The sequence below is a fragment of the Centrocercus urophasianus genome, unplaced genomic scaffold (genome assembly GCF_019232065.1).
Source record: "Centrocercus urophasianus isolate 14NV4802_14NV808 unplaced genomic scaffold, USGS_Curo_1.0 seq_21, whole genome shotgun sequence".
In the NCBI taxonomy this organism is placed as follows: Eukaryota; Metazoa; Chordata; class Aves; order Galliformes; family Phasianidae; genus Centrocercus; species Centrocercus urophasianus.
In genome coordinates, this window is record NW_024884767.1 from 16,314,617 (window position 1) to 16,331,307 (window position 16,691).

Here is a 16,691-nt window from a genome sequence, read left to right on the forward strand (position 1 = left end):
TTTTGCCCCTCCAATCCTCGTCGCTCTCCGCGATCCCTCCCTGCCTGCCGCTGCATTCAAGTTTATTTATTTGCCTGCTGGCGCTGTGCGTTTCTCCTTGCTGCTGCTGCTTCGGAGGGCATCGGGCAGCAGCTGCGGGCAGGACCGCGCGGAGCCGCGTCTTTTCCCCGATCTCCGTATGTAATCTTCGGAGGGGCGGGCGCTTCTCTCTTCCCCGCGCCGCTCACTGTGCCGTCCTTCCGCAGAAGTTGATGTTCCCGGGACCGGACTCTGCGCTATCACCGCTGTGCTCCGGGAGCCGGCAGCCGGAGCCCCCGCGCCGGAGCGCCCGGCCCGGCCCTGGTGCTGCACTTCTCTGGGGCTTCGCTTTTTTCCACGCCCTCTCATAAAACAGTTTTTATTTCCATCTCCTTGGTTTCCACGCCGCAATATTTCTTGGATTGGCCGCGCTTTTTTCTTTTCTTTTTTTTCCTCTTCTGTTTCCCTCCCCTTGTCTGCCCCTCTGTTCTAGTTTCTCTCGCTTTCTTTTCTCTCATTGTTGGTTTGGCATTCGAGCGGGGAAGGAAGGCATAAACTTTCTGCTGAGACGTACCGCAGCTTCTCGCCCCTCTCCCCGCCGCCGGCCGCTCCATCGCGCCGGGACCCCTCAGCTCGCGGGAGGACCTCGCTCCGCGCCCCGCTCTGCGCCGCCCCCACCCCGCGGCGCCCGGTGCATGCCGTGCCGGGGACTCCGCGCGGGACGCCCGGTGAATGCGCGCCGCCCGCTGCCGGGCTGAGCCCCGCTGAGCGCCACGGCCGCGCCTCCCCGCCGGCTGCTGCGGCCGCAAGAGCCTCGCTAGCTGCGGCGCGGCGCGGAGCCCACTGCTCGCGGTTATCCCCTCCCGCTCTCTCGTGCACCCGGAGAAGGCTCGGTTCCTCCTATCCTCTTTTTTTAAAATTATTTTTATTTTTTACTTCTGCCTTTTTTCCTCCCTCCCCGTTCCCCCCAACCTTTTCCCAATTTTTCCGCATTCGTCTCCCCGCGATGCCGCACGTGGAGATGCTGCTGCTGGCGGTCGCGGCGCTGTGGGTGTGCGTGCGCGGGCAGGAGCCCGGCGCCAAGGCGGTGGCCGACCGCTACGCCGTCTACTGGAACAGCACCAACCCCAGGTACGCGGGGACGGGGAGCGGGCGGCGGGGAGCGGCCCCAAGTCTGCCGCCCCGCAGCCCGGCGACTGCGGGAGCTGCCCCCGTTCGCGTGGTGGGCCGGAAAACTTTCTTTTCCGGAGGGCCGGGGCTGCGAGCGGCGGCGGGGGGAAGAAAGGAGGGAGGGGTGCGGGGGGGCGTTTTTCTCCGTCCCGGCAGCTCGGCGCTTCCAGCTCTCGGGCCGCGGGCGCCGGGCGGCTGCGCCCCGCGGAGCTCCTCCGCCTCCGGCCGGGACCGAGGAGCCGGCCCGCCGGCGGCCACAGCCCCTCTTGAGGACGGTGCGCTGCCCCGCGGCCCGTCGGGGCAGGTTGGTGCCCGGTCGGGGAGCGCGGTGTCGGCGGTGTCGGGAGGAGCGGGGCTCAGCCCGCGCCCTGCGCCGAGGTTCCCGTGCCCAGGGGGCGGCTGCCGCGGGCTGTGCGCGCCGCTGCGCCAACCTTCCGGGGAAAGGGAGGTTCGTGCAATTTTTCTGGAGTTTTCCCTCCAGTTTAGCATCGGAAAATCGCAGCCCCGCTCCAAATGGTATCCATGTGTTTGGGTAAAAAGTCACCTGGGGATTACGTTTTTTGCCTTCTTGCAGTACGTGCCAGCAGACTTTTTTTTTTTTTTTAAAAAAAAAAAAAAAAAACCAGTCAAGCCAGTCTAAGTAAATTTTGGGCTAATTTATCTTAGGTTATCTCTTTTTTATGCCGCTGATACCGCTGTTTGGTTTAAGATTAGCGCATTGATTTTTGTCACAGGTCATGTTTTTTAATAGATCTGTGTCGCCTGCAGAAAACTCCCCTGCTCTGTATTCCGGAGCGGCCTCAGAATAGGTGGAGGAAGTTTCGGGCAGAATATCCAAGTGCGCAAAGGCAATAGTTCATTCTCTGAGAGCTGGAGACTTTACCCCTCACTCCCATGTCTGTCCCGTGCTCCAGCACTGCCTTCTGCTCTCAGCGCCGCAGCGCTGAACGGTTGGCGGAAAGAGCTCGAGACAAAAAGCATTTACCCAAAGTAGCAGTCGTGCCTGGGAGTGATGAGCATCTGCAGTTTTAAGTGCCCGTCTCTACGTTTTCCTCTCCTTATGTCTGCTTCTTGAAAAAAATAGTTCGTTGCAAATAAGATGAAAAGTTACACCTAGCAGCACCTCAGAAATTGTTTGTCTCTCGAAAGCAGCTTTTTTTTGCTGCGGTCTTTAGGCAAAATGAAATGTTACTGTTGGAGGAAAATAATGAAATGATATTCGCAAATCCCACTGGGCAGAAGCAGGGTTGTTGAAAGAAATAGGTTTGTCTAAATGATCTGCACATGTTGCTGGCATAGCAGCTAAAAATAAAATGCTTCAAACGTAACCTTACATTCAGGATTTTTAACTTTGGGGTCCTGCGTGTGATGAGTGCGCGGAGCTGCACATGTAGGCAGCGGTAGGGACGGCCAGCCCTTGTCTGGAGGGCAGAGTTGTGCACTGAGTGGATTTGAAGGGATTTTAATAAGTTTAACGGTATTTCACCAGTGTTAATGAAATCTGTTCTTAATCCAGTGTTAAACATCAGCAGACTGTAGAGAAAACTTAGTTTTGTTATGCTTCCAAATAACCGCACGAAGGCTTGATCGCAAGATGCTGTGAAACCTTCCCATTTGAAAACAAACATTTATTTTTCTCTTAAAACGTTCACTGCCCTCCCGCAATGAAAGCATCTATGTGGACGTGCCATGTTTATGCCTGAGTTAAAGCTATGAGAAGGAGCAGCGTGCAGGCACATTTCCCCTTTGTTTTAAGCAGAGTGCCTCCTAAGTTACATGAGCGCTACAGAAAAGCAGGCAAATGCCTGGTGGGTTTGGTGCAGGAGACCCAGAGGGAAGGGAGCGCTTCTGAAATCACTTTGTCAAGATCTGGGGTGAAGGCAAAATTCAGTTTGGTTATCAGCACTTTGGGGTCAGCTAACAGTGCTGTAGGAGCAGCTTCACAGTGATTTATCTGCCTCCAGAGATAGGCAGATTCAGAGAGGGATGGTCTGGTTTTATACACATAGAAGTAAGTGGGAGTGTGTGCAGTGAGATAACAGTTTGAAGTGAGAAGGCTAAATATTCCGTCATTCCTCAGCCCCTAAACGCAGCCAGTCTGCTTCAGCTTACCTCCTTATTGTGTTTATTCAGAATTAACAAGCCAGTGTGAGACTAATTAATTCAGTTTAAGAATGAAATGCTGATGCTGTTGATAGTGATTAAAGGCAAAGTAAAGAGAGGTTTTGTGAAAACGTTGTCTAAGAATTCCGTATTGATTCAGTTTACCTCAGATACCATCGTGTTTAGTTTTCCTAGTATGAAACTCCAGCAAATATACAGAAAGATCTCATCCTTATTAAGCGACACAGAACTGAATTGATGAGCAGCCCATTTTGAAAAGTGCTTCTTGTGTGAACAGTATTTAGGTAAAGAGAGCCTGCGAGTCCATTAACAAAGTTGAGATTACATTTTTTGAGAATTTGCCAAAGTTCTGCGAGAATAATTAAAAAGTACCACAGGATCATTACTGTGAGCATGATGAACAGAAAGTTGTGTATTCTTACAGAGCCTGAGTCTGTCATCACAAATAATTTAAGCCATATTTTCTGGTATAATTGCCAGCATACATGAAATGCTGTAAATGGTGTAGTGGTGTAGTCCAGTGCCAGATGAGTTTGAGTATTAGGCTTTTGAAGTATAATAAAATGTTTGGTTTATCTTTTTTTTTTTTTTTTTTTTTTGGGGGTGTGTGTGTGTGTGTATTGAAAATGATTCATTGAGTAAGCTTGTAAGTATGTCTGATATTTTTGTACTTTTATTGTGGACTCAGAATTAGGCATACATAGATTCTAATCATTTCCTTAATGTCTTCCAGTGCTGACTGCGTATATGGTCTTACACAGAAGAAAAAAGTATTCTTGTTGCAGAATACTCCCCTGAATCCAAAGTAGTTTTGGGAGTTTGTTTGGTAGTGGAGCATATGCATTTAATCCTGATAGCCGCTGTCCTTGTAATGAAAATCCAGCCCAAGTGTCGTGCACCTGAGCCAAATTTTGAAGCGGTCTACTGACTTAGCACTTGCTAGTGCTTTTAATCTTGTAAAAGTTCAACTTGAACTGTTTGTGGTAATTATTACATTTTTCTGCTTGCAGGACTGTGTTTCATGGTTGTGGTTTACATATAGGTATTTTCCTCCAAGTTATTTCAGTGGCAAGTTCTGTAGCTTCGTAAATGGTTGCTGGTTTCAAGGTAGTTAAAAATACTTGCAGTTCGAGTCTGGATGACGGAGAGGCCAAACCTCATAGTCTCAGGAAAGCAAGTATTTTTTATTAGGAGTATTATTGGATTTGGCTATATCTTACGCAAGAAAATGGTGTACAAAATTACATCCCCAGAAGAACTCTTACAAAGGCATGGGATGCTGATGTATGTTCTTTGTGTGTGTGGACATCTGTTTATGTGGATAATAAAACTGAGAAGTCATCTGCTGATTACAGAATTTTATACAGCAGTAGCATTTCACATTCGGTTGACTAGCTCCAGTTACTAACCTGGATGCCGTATTTTCATCAACAGTGGTAGGCTTTTTGTTAAGAGAGATACTGGGGAATCGTTGAACAGGAAAATAAGCGGATAAATGCTCTGCATGGAACAGGGTTTTCCAACCTGGATGTTTAAAGTTAGGTGAGTTTTGTGGTTGTGTAGGCACCGATTGTGAAGGGCATCTGACTTTGCCAAGGTACACTCTGTGTATGACACACTGGAGTCCTGCTGCAGTTGGTGGGTGTGCAGACGTGTGTGAGTGCTGCTCCAGTGCCACAGCACAGCCCTAGCACTCTGCCTGGCTGCCCCAACCTTCTCAGGACATGCGAGGTGGACCAGTGACCTCCTATTGCTTACCTGTGATTGAAGGCTTCATCACTGGCATAGTGATTGTGTATGCTGAGGTAGCGTGACTGTTTTTTTGCTTGCTTTCCATCCTGGAATAGGTCTGTCTGTGTACGGAGATGGAGAAATCAGGCAGTTGGAATAGTAAAGAGGCCATTGCCTTTTTGAAGAACAGCTAAGACGCGGGGGCTGAAGAGGGGCAAAATCGAGGCATTGGTTTGGCTTTGGTGTTCTATATCATTTCTATGTGCCAAAGAAAGCATAATACCCCTTAAGTACTCAGAGTGTATAAGCAGTATAGCTTATGTTTTGAAAGCATTTTATCCGGCAGCCTATTTCAAGAACTGAAAGAATCTTTGACTGATTTATTGTAGTTAAAAGATCAGTACCAGAGCTTTCGATTCTTTACGCTTGCTTTCTGTACCCTTGGTTGTTTTGCTAACACTTTGTGTCTCCAAAAGAATTCTGGTATTTATTTTAAAAGTGGATTTTTGAGGGAGTTGGAAGCATTCTATGGAAAAACCACACAAAGAACAATAGTTACACTGGTTTCCACCTTCTCGTGAAAGGCACCTTGTTAAGTGGTAAATGGTCTTCATGAAAAACTTCTTACCAAGTCTCTCTGAAATGCACAGAGTTAGGACACTTTACTACCCTTTCTTCTGCTAGCACTGGGAGGTGAGGGACTGATGAAGAAGATCTGTCCTCTTCCCATGCCCCTTCCTTCCCCCCCTCCCCCCCTCCCTGGGTAGCTGTGACCCCAGCAATCAACCAGCCTCATGCTGGGCTAAGAAAGTAAATCAATGTAATGAGTCCTTCAGGAGTCATGATCTTTTTAGTCTTATGGAGTATTGTGTAATATTTGTGCAAGTTCTTATGTGAATACGCATGGCATTCAGTGAATGTATACACATGTATGTATAGATGTACATGGGTTGCTCTGAAAGTAATGCCTCCAACTTATTTTTGTGGAAGCTACAACAGATACAGACAGCGCAACAGCGCTATTTGATAGAGCACATTCTCTGCTATAAAAGACTTTTTCAGCCCGGTCACCAGCATTAACTATGCAATTTTGCCAGGTGTGAGCAAGAGCCTGCACACCGAGCTTGTAAATTCCACATCAGAGGAGGTTACCCACCGTCACTGCCACCGCTGCCGAAACACACCACCCACTACCACATCACTTGTGCTCACATCTGCTGTTTGATCTCCATAAATGTTCAGCAAGTGTTGATGAATGCAATTGGGTACAATTCTTTCTGCATAGAGGAGTTGTGTTCCACAGCTTTGCTCCATGTGCACTTCAGTCTTCGCTGCCATTTTGTCGTCAGGCTGCCCCTCTGCTGCCATCTGTCACATGGCAACAACGTGTAACAGAATACTGATGGGAAGGTTCAGCCTCTGCTGCCGTACCAGCAACCAATAGCCTCTGATGTTGTGGGCTGACATAATAAAATAGGAGGCGTTATTTTTGGAGCAGCCTTTGTATGTTTGTAATTGAATTGTATCACTAGACGGTGTTGTGGCATGGGGTAAAATCACAATTGTTGTGTGAGAATGAAATCTCTGGAATTTTTAATCAGTAAGCCTAAGCATTTAGATGATGAATAGCTTTAGAAACTAATTTTTAGCTCTCATCTTCTAGCAAGGTCTTTTTTTTTGATTTAAAGTAAAATAACAACAACAACAACAACAACAAGATGTAGATCCATGTTTTAATTGTTGGCATTCTTCCCTTTGTGCCGTTTCATCTCACACTGGCAGCCCTGAGGCTGATGGTAGCCAGGTGGGTTGGTGCCCGAGCATACAGACGTAACTTGACACAGAGATTACAGGCATGTGCTTTGTGAACTCTCTGTGCTTGTTAGAGTGCCTTGTTACTGCTGCTGCCTGAAGCAGCCGTGTCACTGGGCAGTGTACTGCGGGTTGGAATGTTAGGCTTCAACAAGGCGCGTAAGGAAGGCTGGTCATTTTGATCTCCTCAGAGAAAATGTTAATAAAGACACAACCTTTCTGAGAGGAGGCATGAGTAGTTCCTCATAGCTGTGAGACGCACCTGTCCTACTTTGGCTCACTGTTAGCCTTCCCGATTTTGCGGGGCAAAGATAGGTGCTTTTGAACGGGGATTTTCTTCTGCTGCTATGCAGTTCTGAGCATTGATTTTTGAGAAATGTCTTTAGTCTCTTGATTAAACTAATCTTCCAGCATTTCTGAATGGTGTAATTCACTGTGGAGAATAAAGGGTCCTGTTTTGTTTAAGTTTTCTTTGCGCTTGTGCTTAAAATCGAGTCAGCAGCACAGCAATATAATGAAATGGAAACATTTGGTTTAAAATAAACAGACATGTTATTGAAACTTTCTGCTTTCTGGTGATATTACAGTTATTGTGAGTAAATCCTGCTGTAATATAGTTCGAAATAGTTGAACGGAAGAGGAGAATCCTTCGCATGCTGGAAGTCTTCCTTGCCTTTGCGCTCTCTCCCTGTTCGTTGTACTCTCTACAGGCTCTTAAATTATAGCTAAACTCATTTAAAATGGTAGGAATACAATTTTATAAAATAACAATAATTTTATAAAATAATTTTATAAAATGTGAACATGTGCAGTTGTGTGAAATCCTCTTTCTTAAGAAAAAGAGCTTAAATTGTTACATTACGGAACCAGGCACATCCACTCGCATGGATTTTTAAAAGTCATTTGTGTTAAAATCAAATATTTGAAAATTAGGAAAAAAAGCGGAAAAAATTGAGATTATATTTTGTTCCTGTAAAGCATTGTGATTTCCAGTAACAGAAAAGGGAAAAACTCCTGTACTTTCATCTGGGAAAGCATCTTTCATATTTTACCATTGACAGGTTGATGAAAATCCACTGTTAGGTCCTAGCTGTGTGAAAAAAAATGAGTTTGTGAATTTTTGACTGCTGCAGAATTTAGGAAAAGAGTTAGGTGCCCGTTTTCTCTTACCTAGTGTGATAGGACTTATGTGGCCATTTTTTTTTCTGTTTAAATGCATGGCTGGTAAAAATGCTGTCAAAAGGGAAATCAACTAACAAGAAGATACACAGGAGCCCTGTTAATTAGCCAGATCTGCTTGAATTGCTAATATCAGCTCCTTACGTCTAATTCTTCAGGTTTGGCGATTTTTACTTGAAAAACTTTGATGATTATGGATCTTGTTCTGCCACTTGCACTGTAATCTAGTGTAAGAATTTACCCATCCAGGCTGATACATGGTGTGAAAAAAAAGGGATGATGGGGGTTATGAAACCTATGTGTTCAATGTTAGTAATTTTTTACTGTTTATATTTGCTATTCCATCAGTGAATCAGCATTTTAATATAAGGAATTGTTCAAAATTAATACCTTTAGTAATAATAATAATGATAAATCCTGTGTGTTTATCACTGAATAACTTCCAGTTTTTTGGTTTTGTTCTTACTGGACTCCTGAAAACCTGCTTGTTATTTTTTGTATATGCCATTTTTTTTTTCATTTTTTCTGTCGGTGATGAAACGGTTTTGGAGGCAGAGAGGATATGATTTGTTAGTGAATCATTTGATGAGGTGAAAATCTGGAGTGTGAAATACGTATTCTTTCATCACTTCACTAGAATATCCTTTTGTTTCATTCTTACAGATAAAACTTAGCCTCATGACATTTAAGAAATGCGTACTTTATTGTGATGTATTTTGTGCCAAAATTAGTGTCTACTGCATAGCATGAGCATTCTTTATTCATTAGAAGAACATAATTTTTCCTCCCCAAGATGATTTCATATTTTGCTTGTGGATGGATGCTGGTCAGTGGAGGCATATTCGTGTTTTGTGGTTTGTTCATCAGGTGCAGTTGAGCACTTTGGCCTCTCCCTTGTGGGTAGCAATGAAACTACTTTTTTGCTTTCGTGGACTTCAAAGTAGTGCTTTTCATTTTCTTATTATAGTTCAGAAGAACTTCTTCCTTCACTCTGTGCACATTCCTTAATCCCATTATCTAGTCTCACAGGGAATTGTTAAGAAATACATATTAATTTTTATTATAGTACTTGTGCTGTACACAGGGTTTTTATTTTTACTTCACATTTCTTTTAATTTTGTACATAAATTTGAGTACCTTATATCAATCTGTGCTAATGAAGCTGGAGCTGAATGTATTCTAAATCTTTTCCTCAAAATTAGACAGAATAATTCCACTGTGCAGCTACGATTTTGCTGGTTTGGTAGTGCTGTGCAAATAATATCTAGATGGTTGTTTTTTATTTTTTGTTTTTTTGGTTTTTTTTTTTTGTGAGGAGACTGGGAAGAAAAGTAAATATTTCACTTACTGGTAGATTTGATAATGATCTTTGTGGTACAGCTCTCAGTTTGCTCTGCTAGTTCGTCAGTGTTAGGTGAGGACTGCTAACAGCTTTAATGATGTTGGCTTCCACAGAGTTGTTAAAAAGTTGCTCCAAAGGTATTTGCTAATTAATGTTGTTAATGAGCAGGAAAAACAGCTGCATTGGGGTTTTTTCCTGTGTGTGTGTGGTGGTTGTTTTGTTTTGTTGTTTTTTTTTTTTTTTTCTCCCTTTAGTTGATGTCTAATCAAATTTTAAAAATAGATATATATTCATACAGGCAGGGTGGGTTTTAGAGCAGAAATTAACAAAATGGGATCTATCAATCCTCCTCTCTTTCTTATTGTTTCCAGAAAAGAAGGAAATAAAGAGGGACTCTGGAATTTGAAAGTATTGACCTTCTGACACACACACACAGCATGGTCATTGCACTGGCACATAGAGTGCCTTAAGCCACCGTAATGGCAAACTGCATTTTTTAAGTTACTGATATAAGAGCCAGCTGGATGGGGGATGGAGAGCCAGCATTGATTCTATAGCTATTTACAAGTTTCCACTTTAGAGCCAGACAGCTTCACTTTTATATTCCCAAACTTACCACTTAGGAATAATGTTGCTTTGTTCGATTTAGCTAGGGATTTGTGACTGCTACATAGACTTAGTACCGTTTGGTCCAGAATTGTGTGGTCATTCTTCATAGAGATTTGCTTCACAGAGCAATTTCATTCATCTGGTGGTGGGGGAGGGATGAGAAACAGTGAGGGGACATTCAGATATAGCATTCTTCAAGGAAAATATGCACCCACATGAGCTAGTCCCTTTTTTAAAAGCTTTTTAAAGATGAAGGCAGAGATTTGGATTGAGTATTTAAGAGCCAATTCAGACTCGTGTCTTCAGAATACGTGTAATCTCCTAGATGGGCTATCCATGTGTAGTCTGGAAAAGACCTCAAACTTGTGTACTGAAAAAAGCTCTTCTCCTCCCCCCCCTTTTTTTGTATTTGTTTACAGTTATTGCTCCAAAACACTTATACATCTTTTTATAGTTCTCTCAGGGCTTAGTTTATTAAAAATTAGTGATCCATCACTAAGCGGGGTACAGTACAAATACTGGTGCTCCCAAAAGGGAGTTTTTGTGCCAAACCAGACGAAATAATAGGGATACATAAGCTGCCAAAAAGCGTGTCTCCCAATTGCTAATTAATCAGGCGAAAAAGCACCTCAGCAACTACAGTTGAATGTGGGACAGACTTGTAAATATTTAATAAAGATGTATTAGGGAATATAATATCTTTCTGTTTCTATGTAGATATAATTTTTCTTTTAAAAAGTAAATAAAAATGTCATCCATGTGCCAGAGTTGGGGATTTCTTTTATGTTGATGGCACTGTCACTGGATGGAGCTCTTTGAGAAAACTTCTTGCTGCTTTTGAGCAAAAGGATACCATTTTGTCTATCCATTTTTCTTGTGTGTTTTCAAGTTGGTCGTTGTTGGTCATAATATCTATGACCAATAAGTAAAGCTTAGAGAAGATACTTAAAAAAACTCAGTAATCTGAGTTACTAGGTGTGGGGAAAAAAACATTGCCATGAATATCTGGTATCCAAATCTGCCAATCACTTTTGGCTCAGCGCCCATCATGGTCGCTGTGCCCATAATTAAATGCCTGTCATTAGTGTATTTTTCCATAACATTTACAATGGAAAAGGCAAGGGGTCCTTCCAGAGCTATGGCTGTCAGGGGAACAATAAAAACTAATTACACACTCCGCTGTCACCATTGTCAGCTCTGCTTTTGGGGGGAAAGAACATGGAAAGTGTGTGCCTAATAATTATATATATAAAATTATATATATACAGTACCCGATTGGGGGAACTCAGTCAAAGTGAAGTGACATTTACTTGGAAGTTTATTATTCCTGTATTCAAAAGACCTGAATTGTAAGGTTGTGTTTCCCCTCACTTAGCCTGAGTTGCAAGCACTTTTCCCTTTGCATTCAGTCACTTCTGCCTTTCTCTCTTTCTTTCTCTCTTGCACACCTTATGGTGAACTGAGCTTTCCAGTGAAATTGCTGGGATCAGAGCCGGTATTTCCCTGCATTATTATGTTTGTGCTAGTCATTTTATCCTTTCTATGCTTTTCTTCATGGATAAAAAATGTTGAATGAAAGTACCTATGGATAATTTTGCTTGTTCAGCTTTTTTTTGGTTTACAGTTCCTGGCATGCAGGTCATCCCGAGTGGAATCAGGAGGGTGATGTTTTGGAGAGCCACTGCAGTGGCTTTGGAAGAGTGTGTGTGCCAGTCTTTGTCAGTACACAGATATTTCCCAATGTAAGCACAAGTGCATAGCCAGAGAGTGAATTATCTGTAGAACATTGTCCTGAAAGATACTGCAGAAATGATAATCATGCCGTCGCCCTAATATGTACTAATGTTTTTTTTCTGTAGCTGGAAAATGAATAATTTATTTAAGCAAATTTTTTTGGCCCACAGATTTGAAAAAGAATAGATCCTCAGAGCTAGGTTTTTGAATACTTCAGGTGTGTAGAGATGCAGACGAGTGTGTGGGGTTTTTGAGACTGGTTGGTGCCAGGCTGCCTTAGATTTTATTTCTGCCATTTTATACCTGTAGGTACTTATAATACTTTTCAAAAAACAGTCCCTGAAGCTCCTTGAGGAAAGTAATATAAATAAATATCTTGTTTTTAAAAGTAGCTGAAGTTAGGAGCTGATGGGTGCTAATGATGAATGGATTCCATTTATTTGTGTTGTATGCTCAGTGGATGGTAGCAGGATTGAAGTTTTGTTTTGTTTTGGTTTTTTTTTTTGGTTGTTTTTTTTTTTTTTGGTTGTTGTTTTGTGTGTTTTTTTTTTAATCCATCATCTTTTATGTTCTTTTGCTGTAGTATTTCAGGCAGTGTTCAACTCCATCCTTCAGAGGTTTGCAGGGGACATTATTGAGGTGCATTTGTGACTGGGTGCTGTGATGCACAAATGGTTTCAGTTGTCAGGCCTTTTATGAGGCCTCGCAAGCTCTGTGAGCCAGGTGTGGGGGGACTGATCTATGGGTATTTGTGTGATCGCCTCCAACTGATGATCCTTGACTGAGATTTCTTGAACAGTTTCTGCTGGGTTGGGACTTTCAACCTGAGTGCCGCAGAGATGAAGCGCACCCAGCAAGTGAATGGTTGCTGTGCCTTGGTGGCTGCAGGGCTGGGTGCTGGGTGTCAATGGCTGTGAGCAGACAGGCAGCAGCTGTATGGGGCTCCTGGTGCATCAGGACAATTTGGAATGTGCTAAAAAGAAAAAGCATTAAGGTTGTGAAAGTTAAATTAGTCTGATACAGCAATTCAAAATTAGGAGGAGATAGAGGTTATTTGTTTTCCAAAGCATTATGTGATACACCACTCTTTCCTACATAATGCTCTCTAAAGACTAGATGGATTTTGTGAACGTCCAAATACAAGAGAGCTCGTTCTTTGCTAATGTAATTTAAATATTGTGTTCAGGAAGTAATTCTCTCTTTTGTAAAAATAGAACACTGGTATTCCACAAAAAGTTCGTGTTTTGCCAGAGGATCCTACTACTCCTTGCAAATGTAAACTCTTTAATATGATAAACATTTCATTTGTCACTTCTAAAAATACGTATAGTTTTACCAAAATTGTAAGATTTCCCACCTCCCTACTCCGTCTGGTCCGTAACTGTGTTCTGGTCTGCTAAGAGAGTAAGAAAGCGTCTTTTCACAAAGCCTTTTGTTTAAAGCAATACCAAATACTGCGTTTTCCTTGATTTCCAGTAGACAGACTTGAGGGTGTCAAGAGGCTGTGAAATACAGCGTAAGAACTGTAAGACAAATCTTTCAAGAAGTGGCAATGTTTAATTTAGAAAGACATGTATTGATTATATAAACCTCTTTTTCTTAATTGAATCTCATTAAAAAAAAAAAGTTCTAATTCTTAAACTGAACACGGTGCATATATTTGAAATTTTATCATATTTTATAGTCCACGTGTCAGTAGACCCAGTTATAGAATAGTGGACTCAAATTAATGTTATTTGTATGTATTTGTAGCGTATTGTCATCAGGGTTCACAGAGATCTTTGAAGTTGATTTTTTCTAATATTGTAAGGATATTGTGTGAATTTTAATAGGTTTGTTGAGTTCACAAACCTTTTAAAGGATGTGTACTCAATTTTATTGAGGAATTTACACTTTAAAACCATCCCCAGACAAACTATGTTTACAAAAAAAAAAAAACAAAAACAGGAACATTTCCTGCAGAGAACACGATTATTTTGTAACATGCTTAATAGTATAATTCTCATTTAAAAACATGAAATATAAATCAGTCTTTTAGCACTTGGCGCAAAAGTTGTATGCATATAGCTTATTTTCTTCACTAGCAGAAGTTCAGTACATTTGCTGAGTATAAAGAGATTCTTCATTAAAATAAAAACAAAATAAAAAGTGTTGTTATTCACGGTATCTTTAATCAAGGTGGTATGAAATTTCTCATTAAGGTTAAGATTCACATTATCATAACAAGTGACAGTGTAGGTGAAGAAGGAAAATTAATTAGAGAGGTAGATCATGCTTGTTTCTCATTATATCCTGGTTATTCATTGCATTCAAATTCTGAGCAAACCTTCTCTCAATAGAAGTTACTTGCCAGGAACACTTTATGAAGAGAATCTCCATATTTACTGTTTCTAATCCAAAGCATGGTAGTTGCTTTTTTAAAAAAAAGAAAAAAAAAAAAGTTTTTTTGTATGATTTATTGCATCCCTTTAATATTACTTTTTCAGACCCTGTCTCTGACTGAACTATATTTTATAGCTTACTGTAAAAAGACATCTCCGTTTTCCATTTTTCATATTAGCTTTCTTGATTTAGTGCTGGTATAATGGCCTTCTTCAAACAAAGCGTTTGGAGGAGTTTCACAGGCACTTTATTTTAGGTGTAGAATGTGGATCTAATGCATTAGTGATGAAACCAATTTTGCCTTTCTAACTTCTGCGAGTAAAGCAGATCACTGCACTGCTCATTTGGATTTCTGTGTTTGTTTGCTGCTGTTCTTATTTTTTATCTTATGTAAAGAGAAAGATACATCTAGTTTTCTACATGAAATTAGCACAGGATGCCTATAAGACCTGAGAATTAACGTTAGGTAGGTTCAGCCCAAACTTCTTTCTTCACTTGTTTCCTTTCCAGTTAGGAAAGCCTTATTTTCAATACAGGATGTCCTCCGTTTTACACACTAACCGAAGGCACAGTAGCTCTTTGTAGCAGCCATTCCCCCGAGGTCTGTTGAGGTACCTGGGCGAGCAGTTCTGTGGTGTTCTCTGCGGTGCGTGAGAGAGGTCAGTGCTGCTTCCTGTGATCGCTGCTGGGATGGCACAGCCAGGGACCGCTTTGGACTCAGAGGCATTCCCACCTTAGAGAAGGAAAAAGAAACAAATTTTACTGACTAGTTGGTTTTGTTTTGCAGATAAATTTTAGGTTTTGGAGGGAATCTTTCCTGCTCTGCGTACCTAATGGTGTGTACCGCTGCAGGAGTGCTGGTATTAAAATAATATATCTGGAGCAGTAATGATGTTTTACACAAATACAGCCTGTCAGTTGAGAAGATATCCCAGCAATACCAAATCTTCTGATCTACAGTAATGCTGAATTACTAATTACTCTTTTCTGTGGCGTTCTGTTGTAACCAGTAGTAAACAGACTGTAAGTTGGGTTCTGTAGTACCCATTGATTTGAGTAAATAAAACAGTGCGTTAACATGTTCTGATCAGATGCTGTGCTATATTTGCATTAAATTTCCAAATACTTTAATGAATCATTGGGGATGTCATGATTTTTATCCTTCAGACTCAGGAAGTAATGAAAAAGAACAAAGTAAGCATCAGCTGCTCAGTGGATGGTTTTTCACTTTGTCTTGTTTTTTTTTCACTCTAAAATTTGAAAGCATTATTAATAATGTTAAGCGTTTTTTTTTCTTTTAAACAAATTTTCATTCAATCTCTATTGAGTGATTAATCATTTATTTTCATTTACCGTTTCTGTGAAGTCCATCGTTTTATTCCTGTTGTTGCTTACTAATATTTTTTTTCTTTTCAGATCTCCGGTCTCCTTATCTCCTCTTTTAGGCGTAGTTACATGTATTTTATTTGTATTAGTTTTTTACTTATTTTTAATAAATAAGTATTTGTTTATTCATGTATTGATTGAAATTCTCATCCCAGATATAGGCTTAGGAGAATGTACTATGAAAGGGGAGTAATAAAATTTTTTTACTGTCTGATTTTTGTACAGAAAAGCTCGTACTCATTTCCTTAAGACTGGGAACTTTCACAACTTCAGTCTTTTGAACTGTTTTGTAAACAAGTACTTTCCACTTGCTCAGGAGTCTGACCTTTGCTGCAGATGTGTCTGTGTCTTTCTATAATTGTACTGGTTCTACCTACTTTTTTTTGTGCTTAAAAGCATTTGTGCATTCTTTTAAAACAAGAAGGTAGAATGGAAAGCAGTTAGGAACACCATCTGTTGTTACTTCATTCAAAAAATAAAACAATTGCCACGACAGGACTACAACATTCTAAAAAAAAAAAAAAAAAAAAAAAAAGGCAACTCAAACTATCAAACCTCTGAAATTGAAAAAAGGAGATTTTTTTTGAAAAAGGAGAGATGGGAGGTGGGAAGATACATTTGTTCTGCTGATACGTGAACTTTAACCCCAGGGCTGACAAAAACTGTGTTTTTTGAAAAGATCCTGACACCACTGAAGCTAAGCTGTAATTTTTCCTGTTTAAGCTGTGGCTTGTCAGACTCTGGCTCAAAACTTTTGAGTGCAGTCTAACGTGAGAAAGCATGTTCAGACAAGACTCCATCCATTCTAAACGAAAAATCATACAGCTGCCTTTCAGTTTGAGAAGGTAAATGATGATTGTCAATCTGTCGGATTTTCACTCTCAGAAACGTTTTTGGGTGTCTTTTTTCTCTCTTTTTGTGTGTTTAATGTGTATGGCGGTGGTAGAAGAGAAAGAAGGGATACAGTTCGACGAATGACAACCTCAGTTTTCCAATGGAATGTTTCTTTTGTTTTAATTCCACAAACTTCTGGAAGAAGGTCAATGTTTAATTGACCACTCTCTCCCTAGCAAACATGGTTGCCCCAATATTGCACGTATTTTGAAAACATTTACTGGTATTTCCATTATGCATAAAATTATCTCTTTTTTTGGGGTTAATAATTACATCTTGGCTGTGGCTTAAATGAAAAATGTCAGTTCTT

The 16,691-nt window shown here is 41.2% G+C and overlaps 1 protein-coding gene across 2 annotated transcripts in view; it reads left to right on the top strand.

Annotated features, from left to right (window-relative positions):
* The first annotated feature begins 832 nt into the window (after positions 1 to 832).
* EFNA5 (ephrin A5) overlaps positions 833 to 16,691 on the top strand; it is a 205,926-nt gene continuing 190,067 nt past the window's right edge. Inside the window, exon 1 of one of the 2 annotated variants that reach the window (XM_042823029.1) lies at positions 833 to 1,149. In XM_042823029.1, coding sequence (XP_042678963.1) covers positions 1,025 to 1,149 — 125 coding nt within the window. In that variant the 5' untranslated portion in view covers positions 833 to 1,024. The remainder of the gene's footprint in view (positions 1,150 to 16,691) is intronic. The other variant, XM_042823028.1, reaches the window with a different exon arrangement.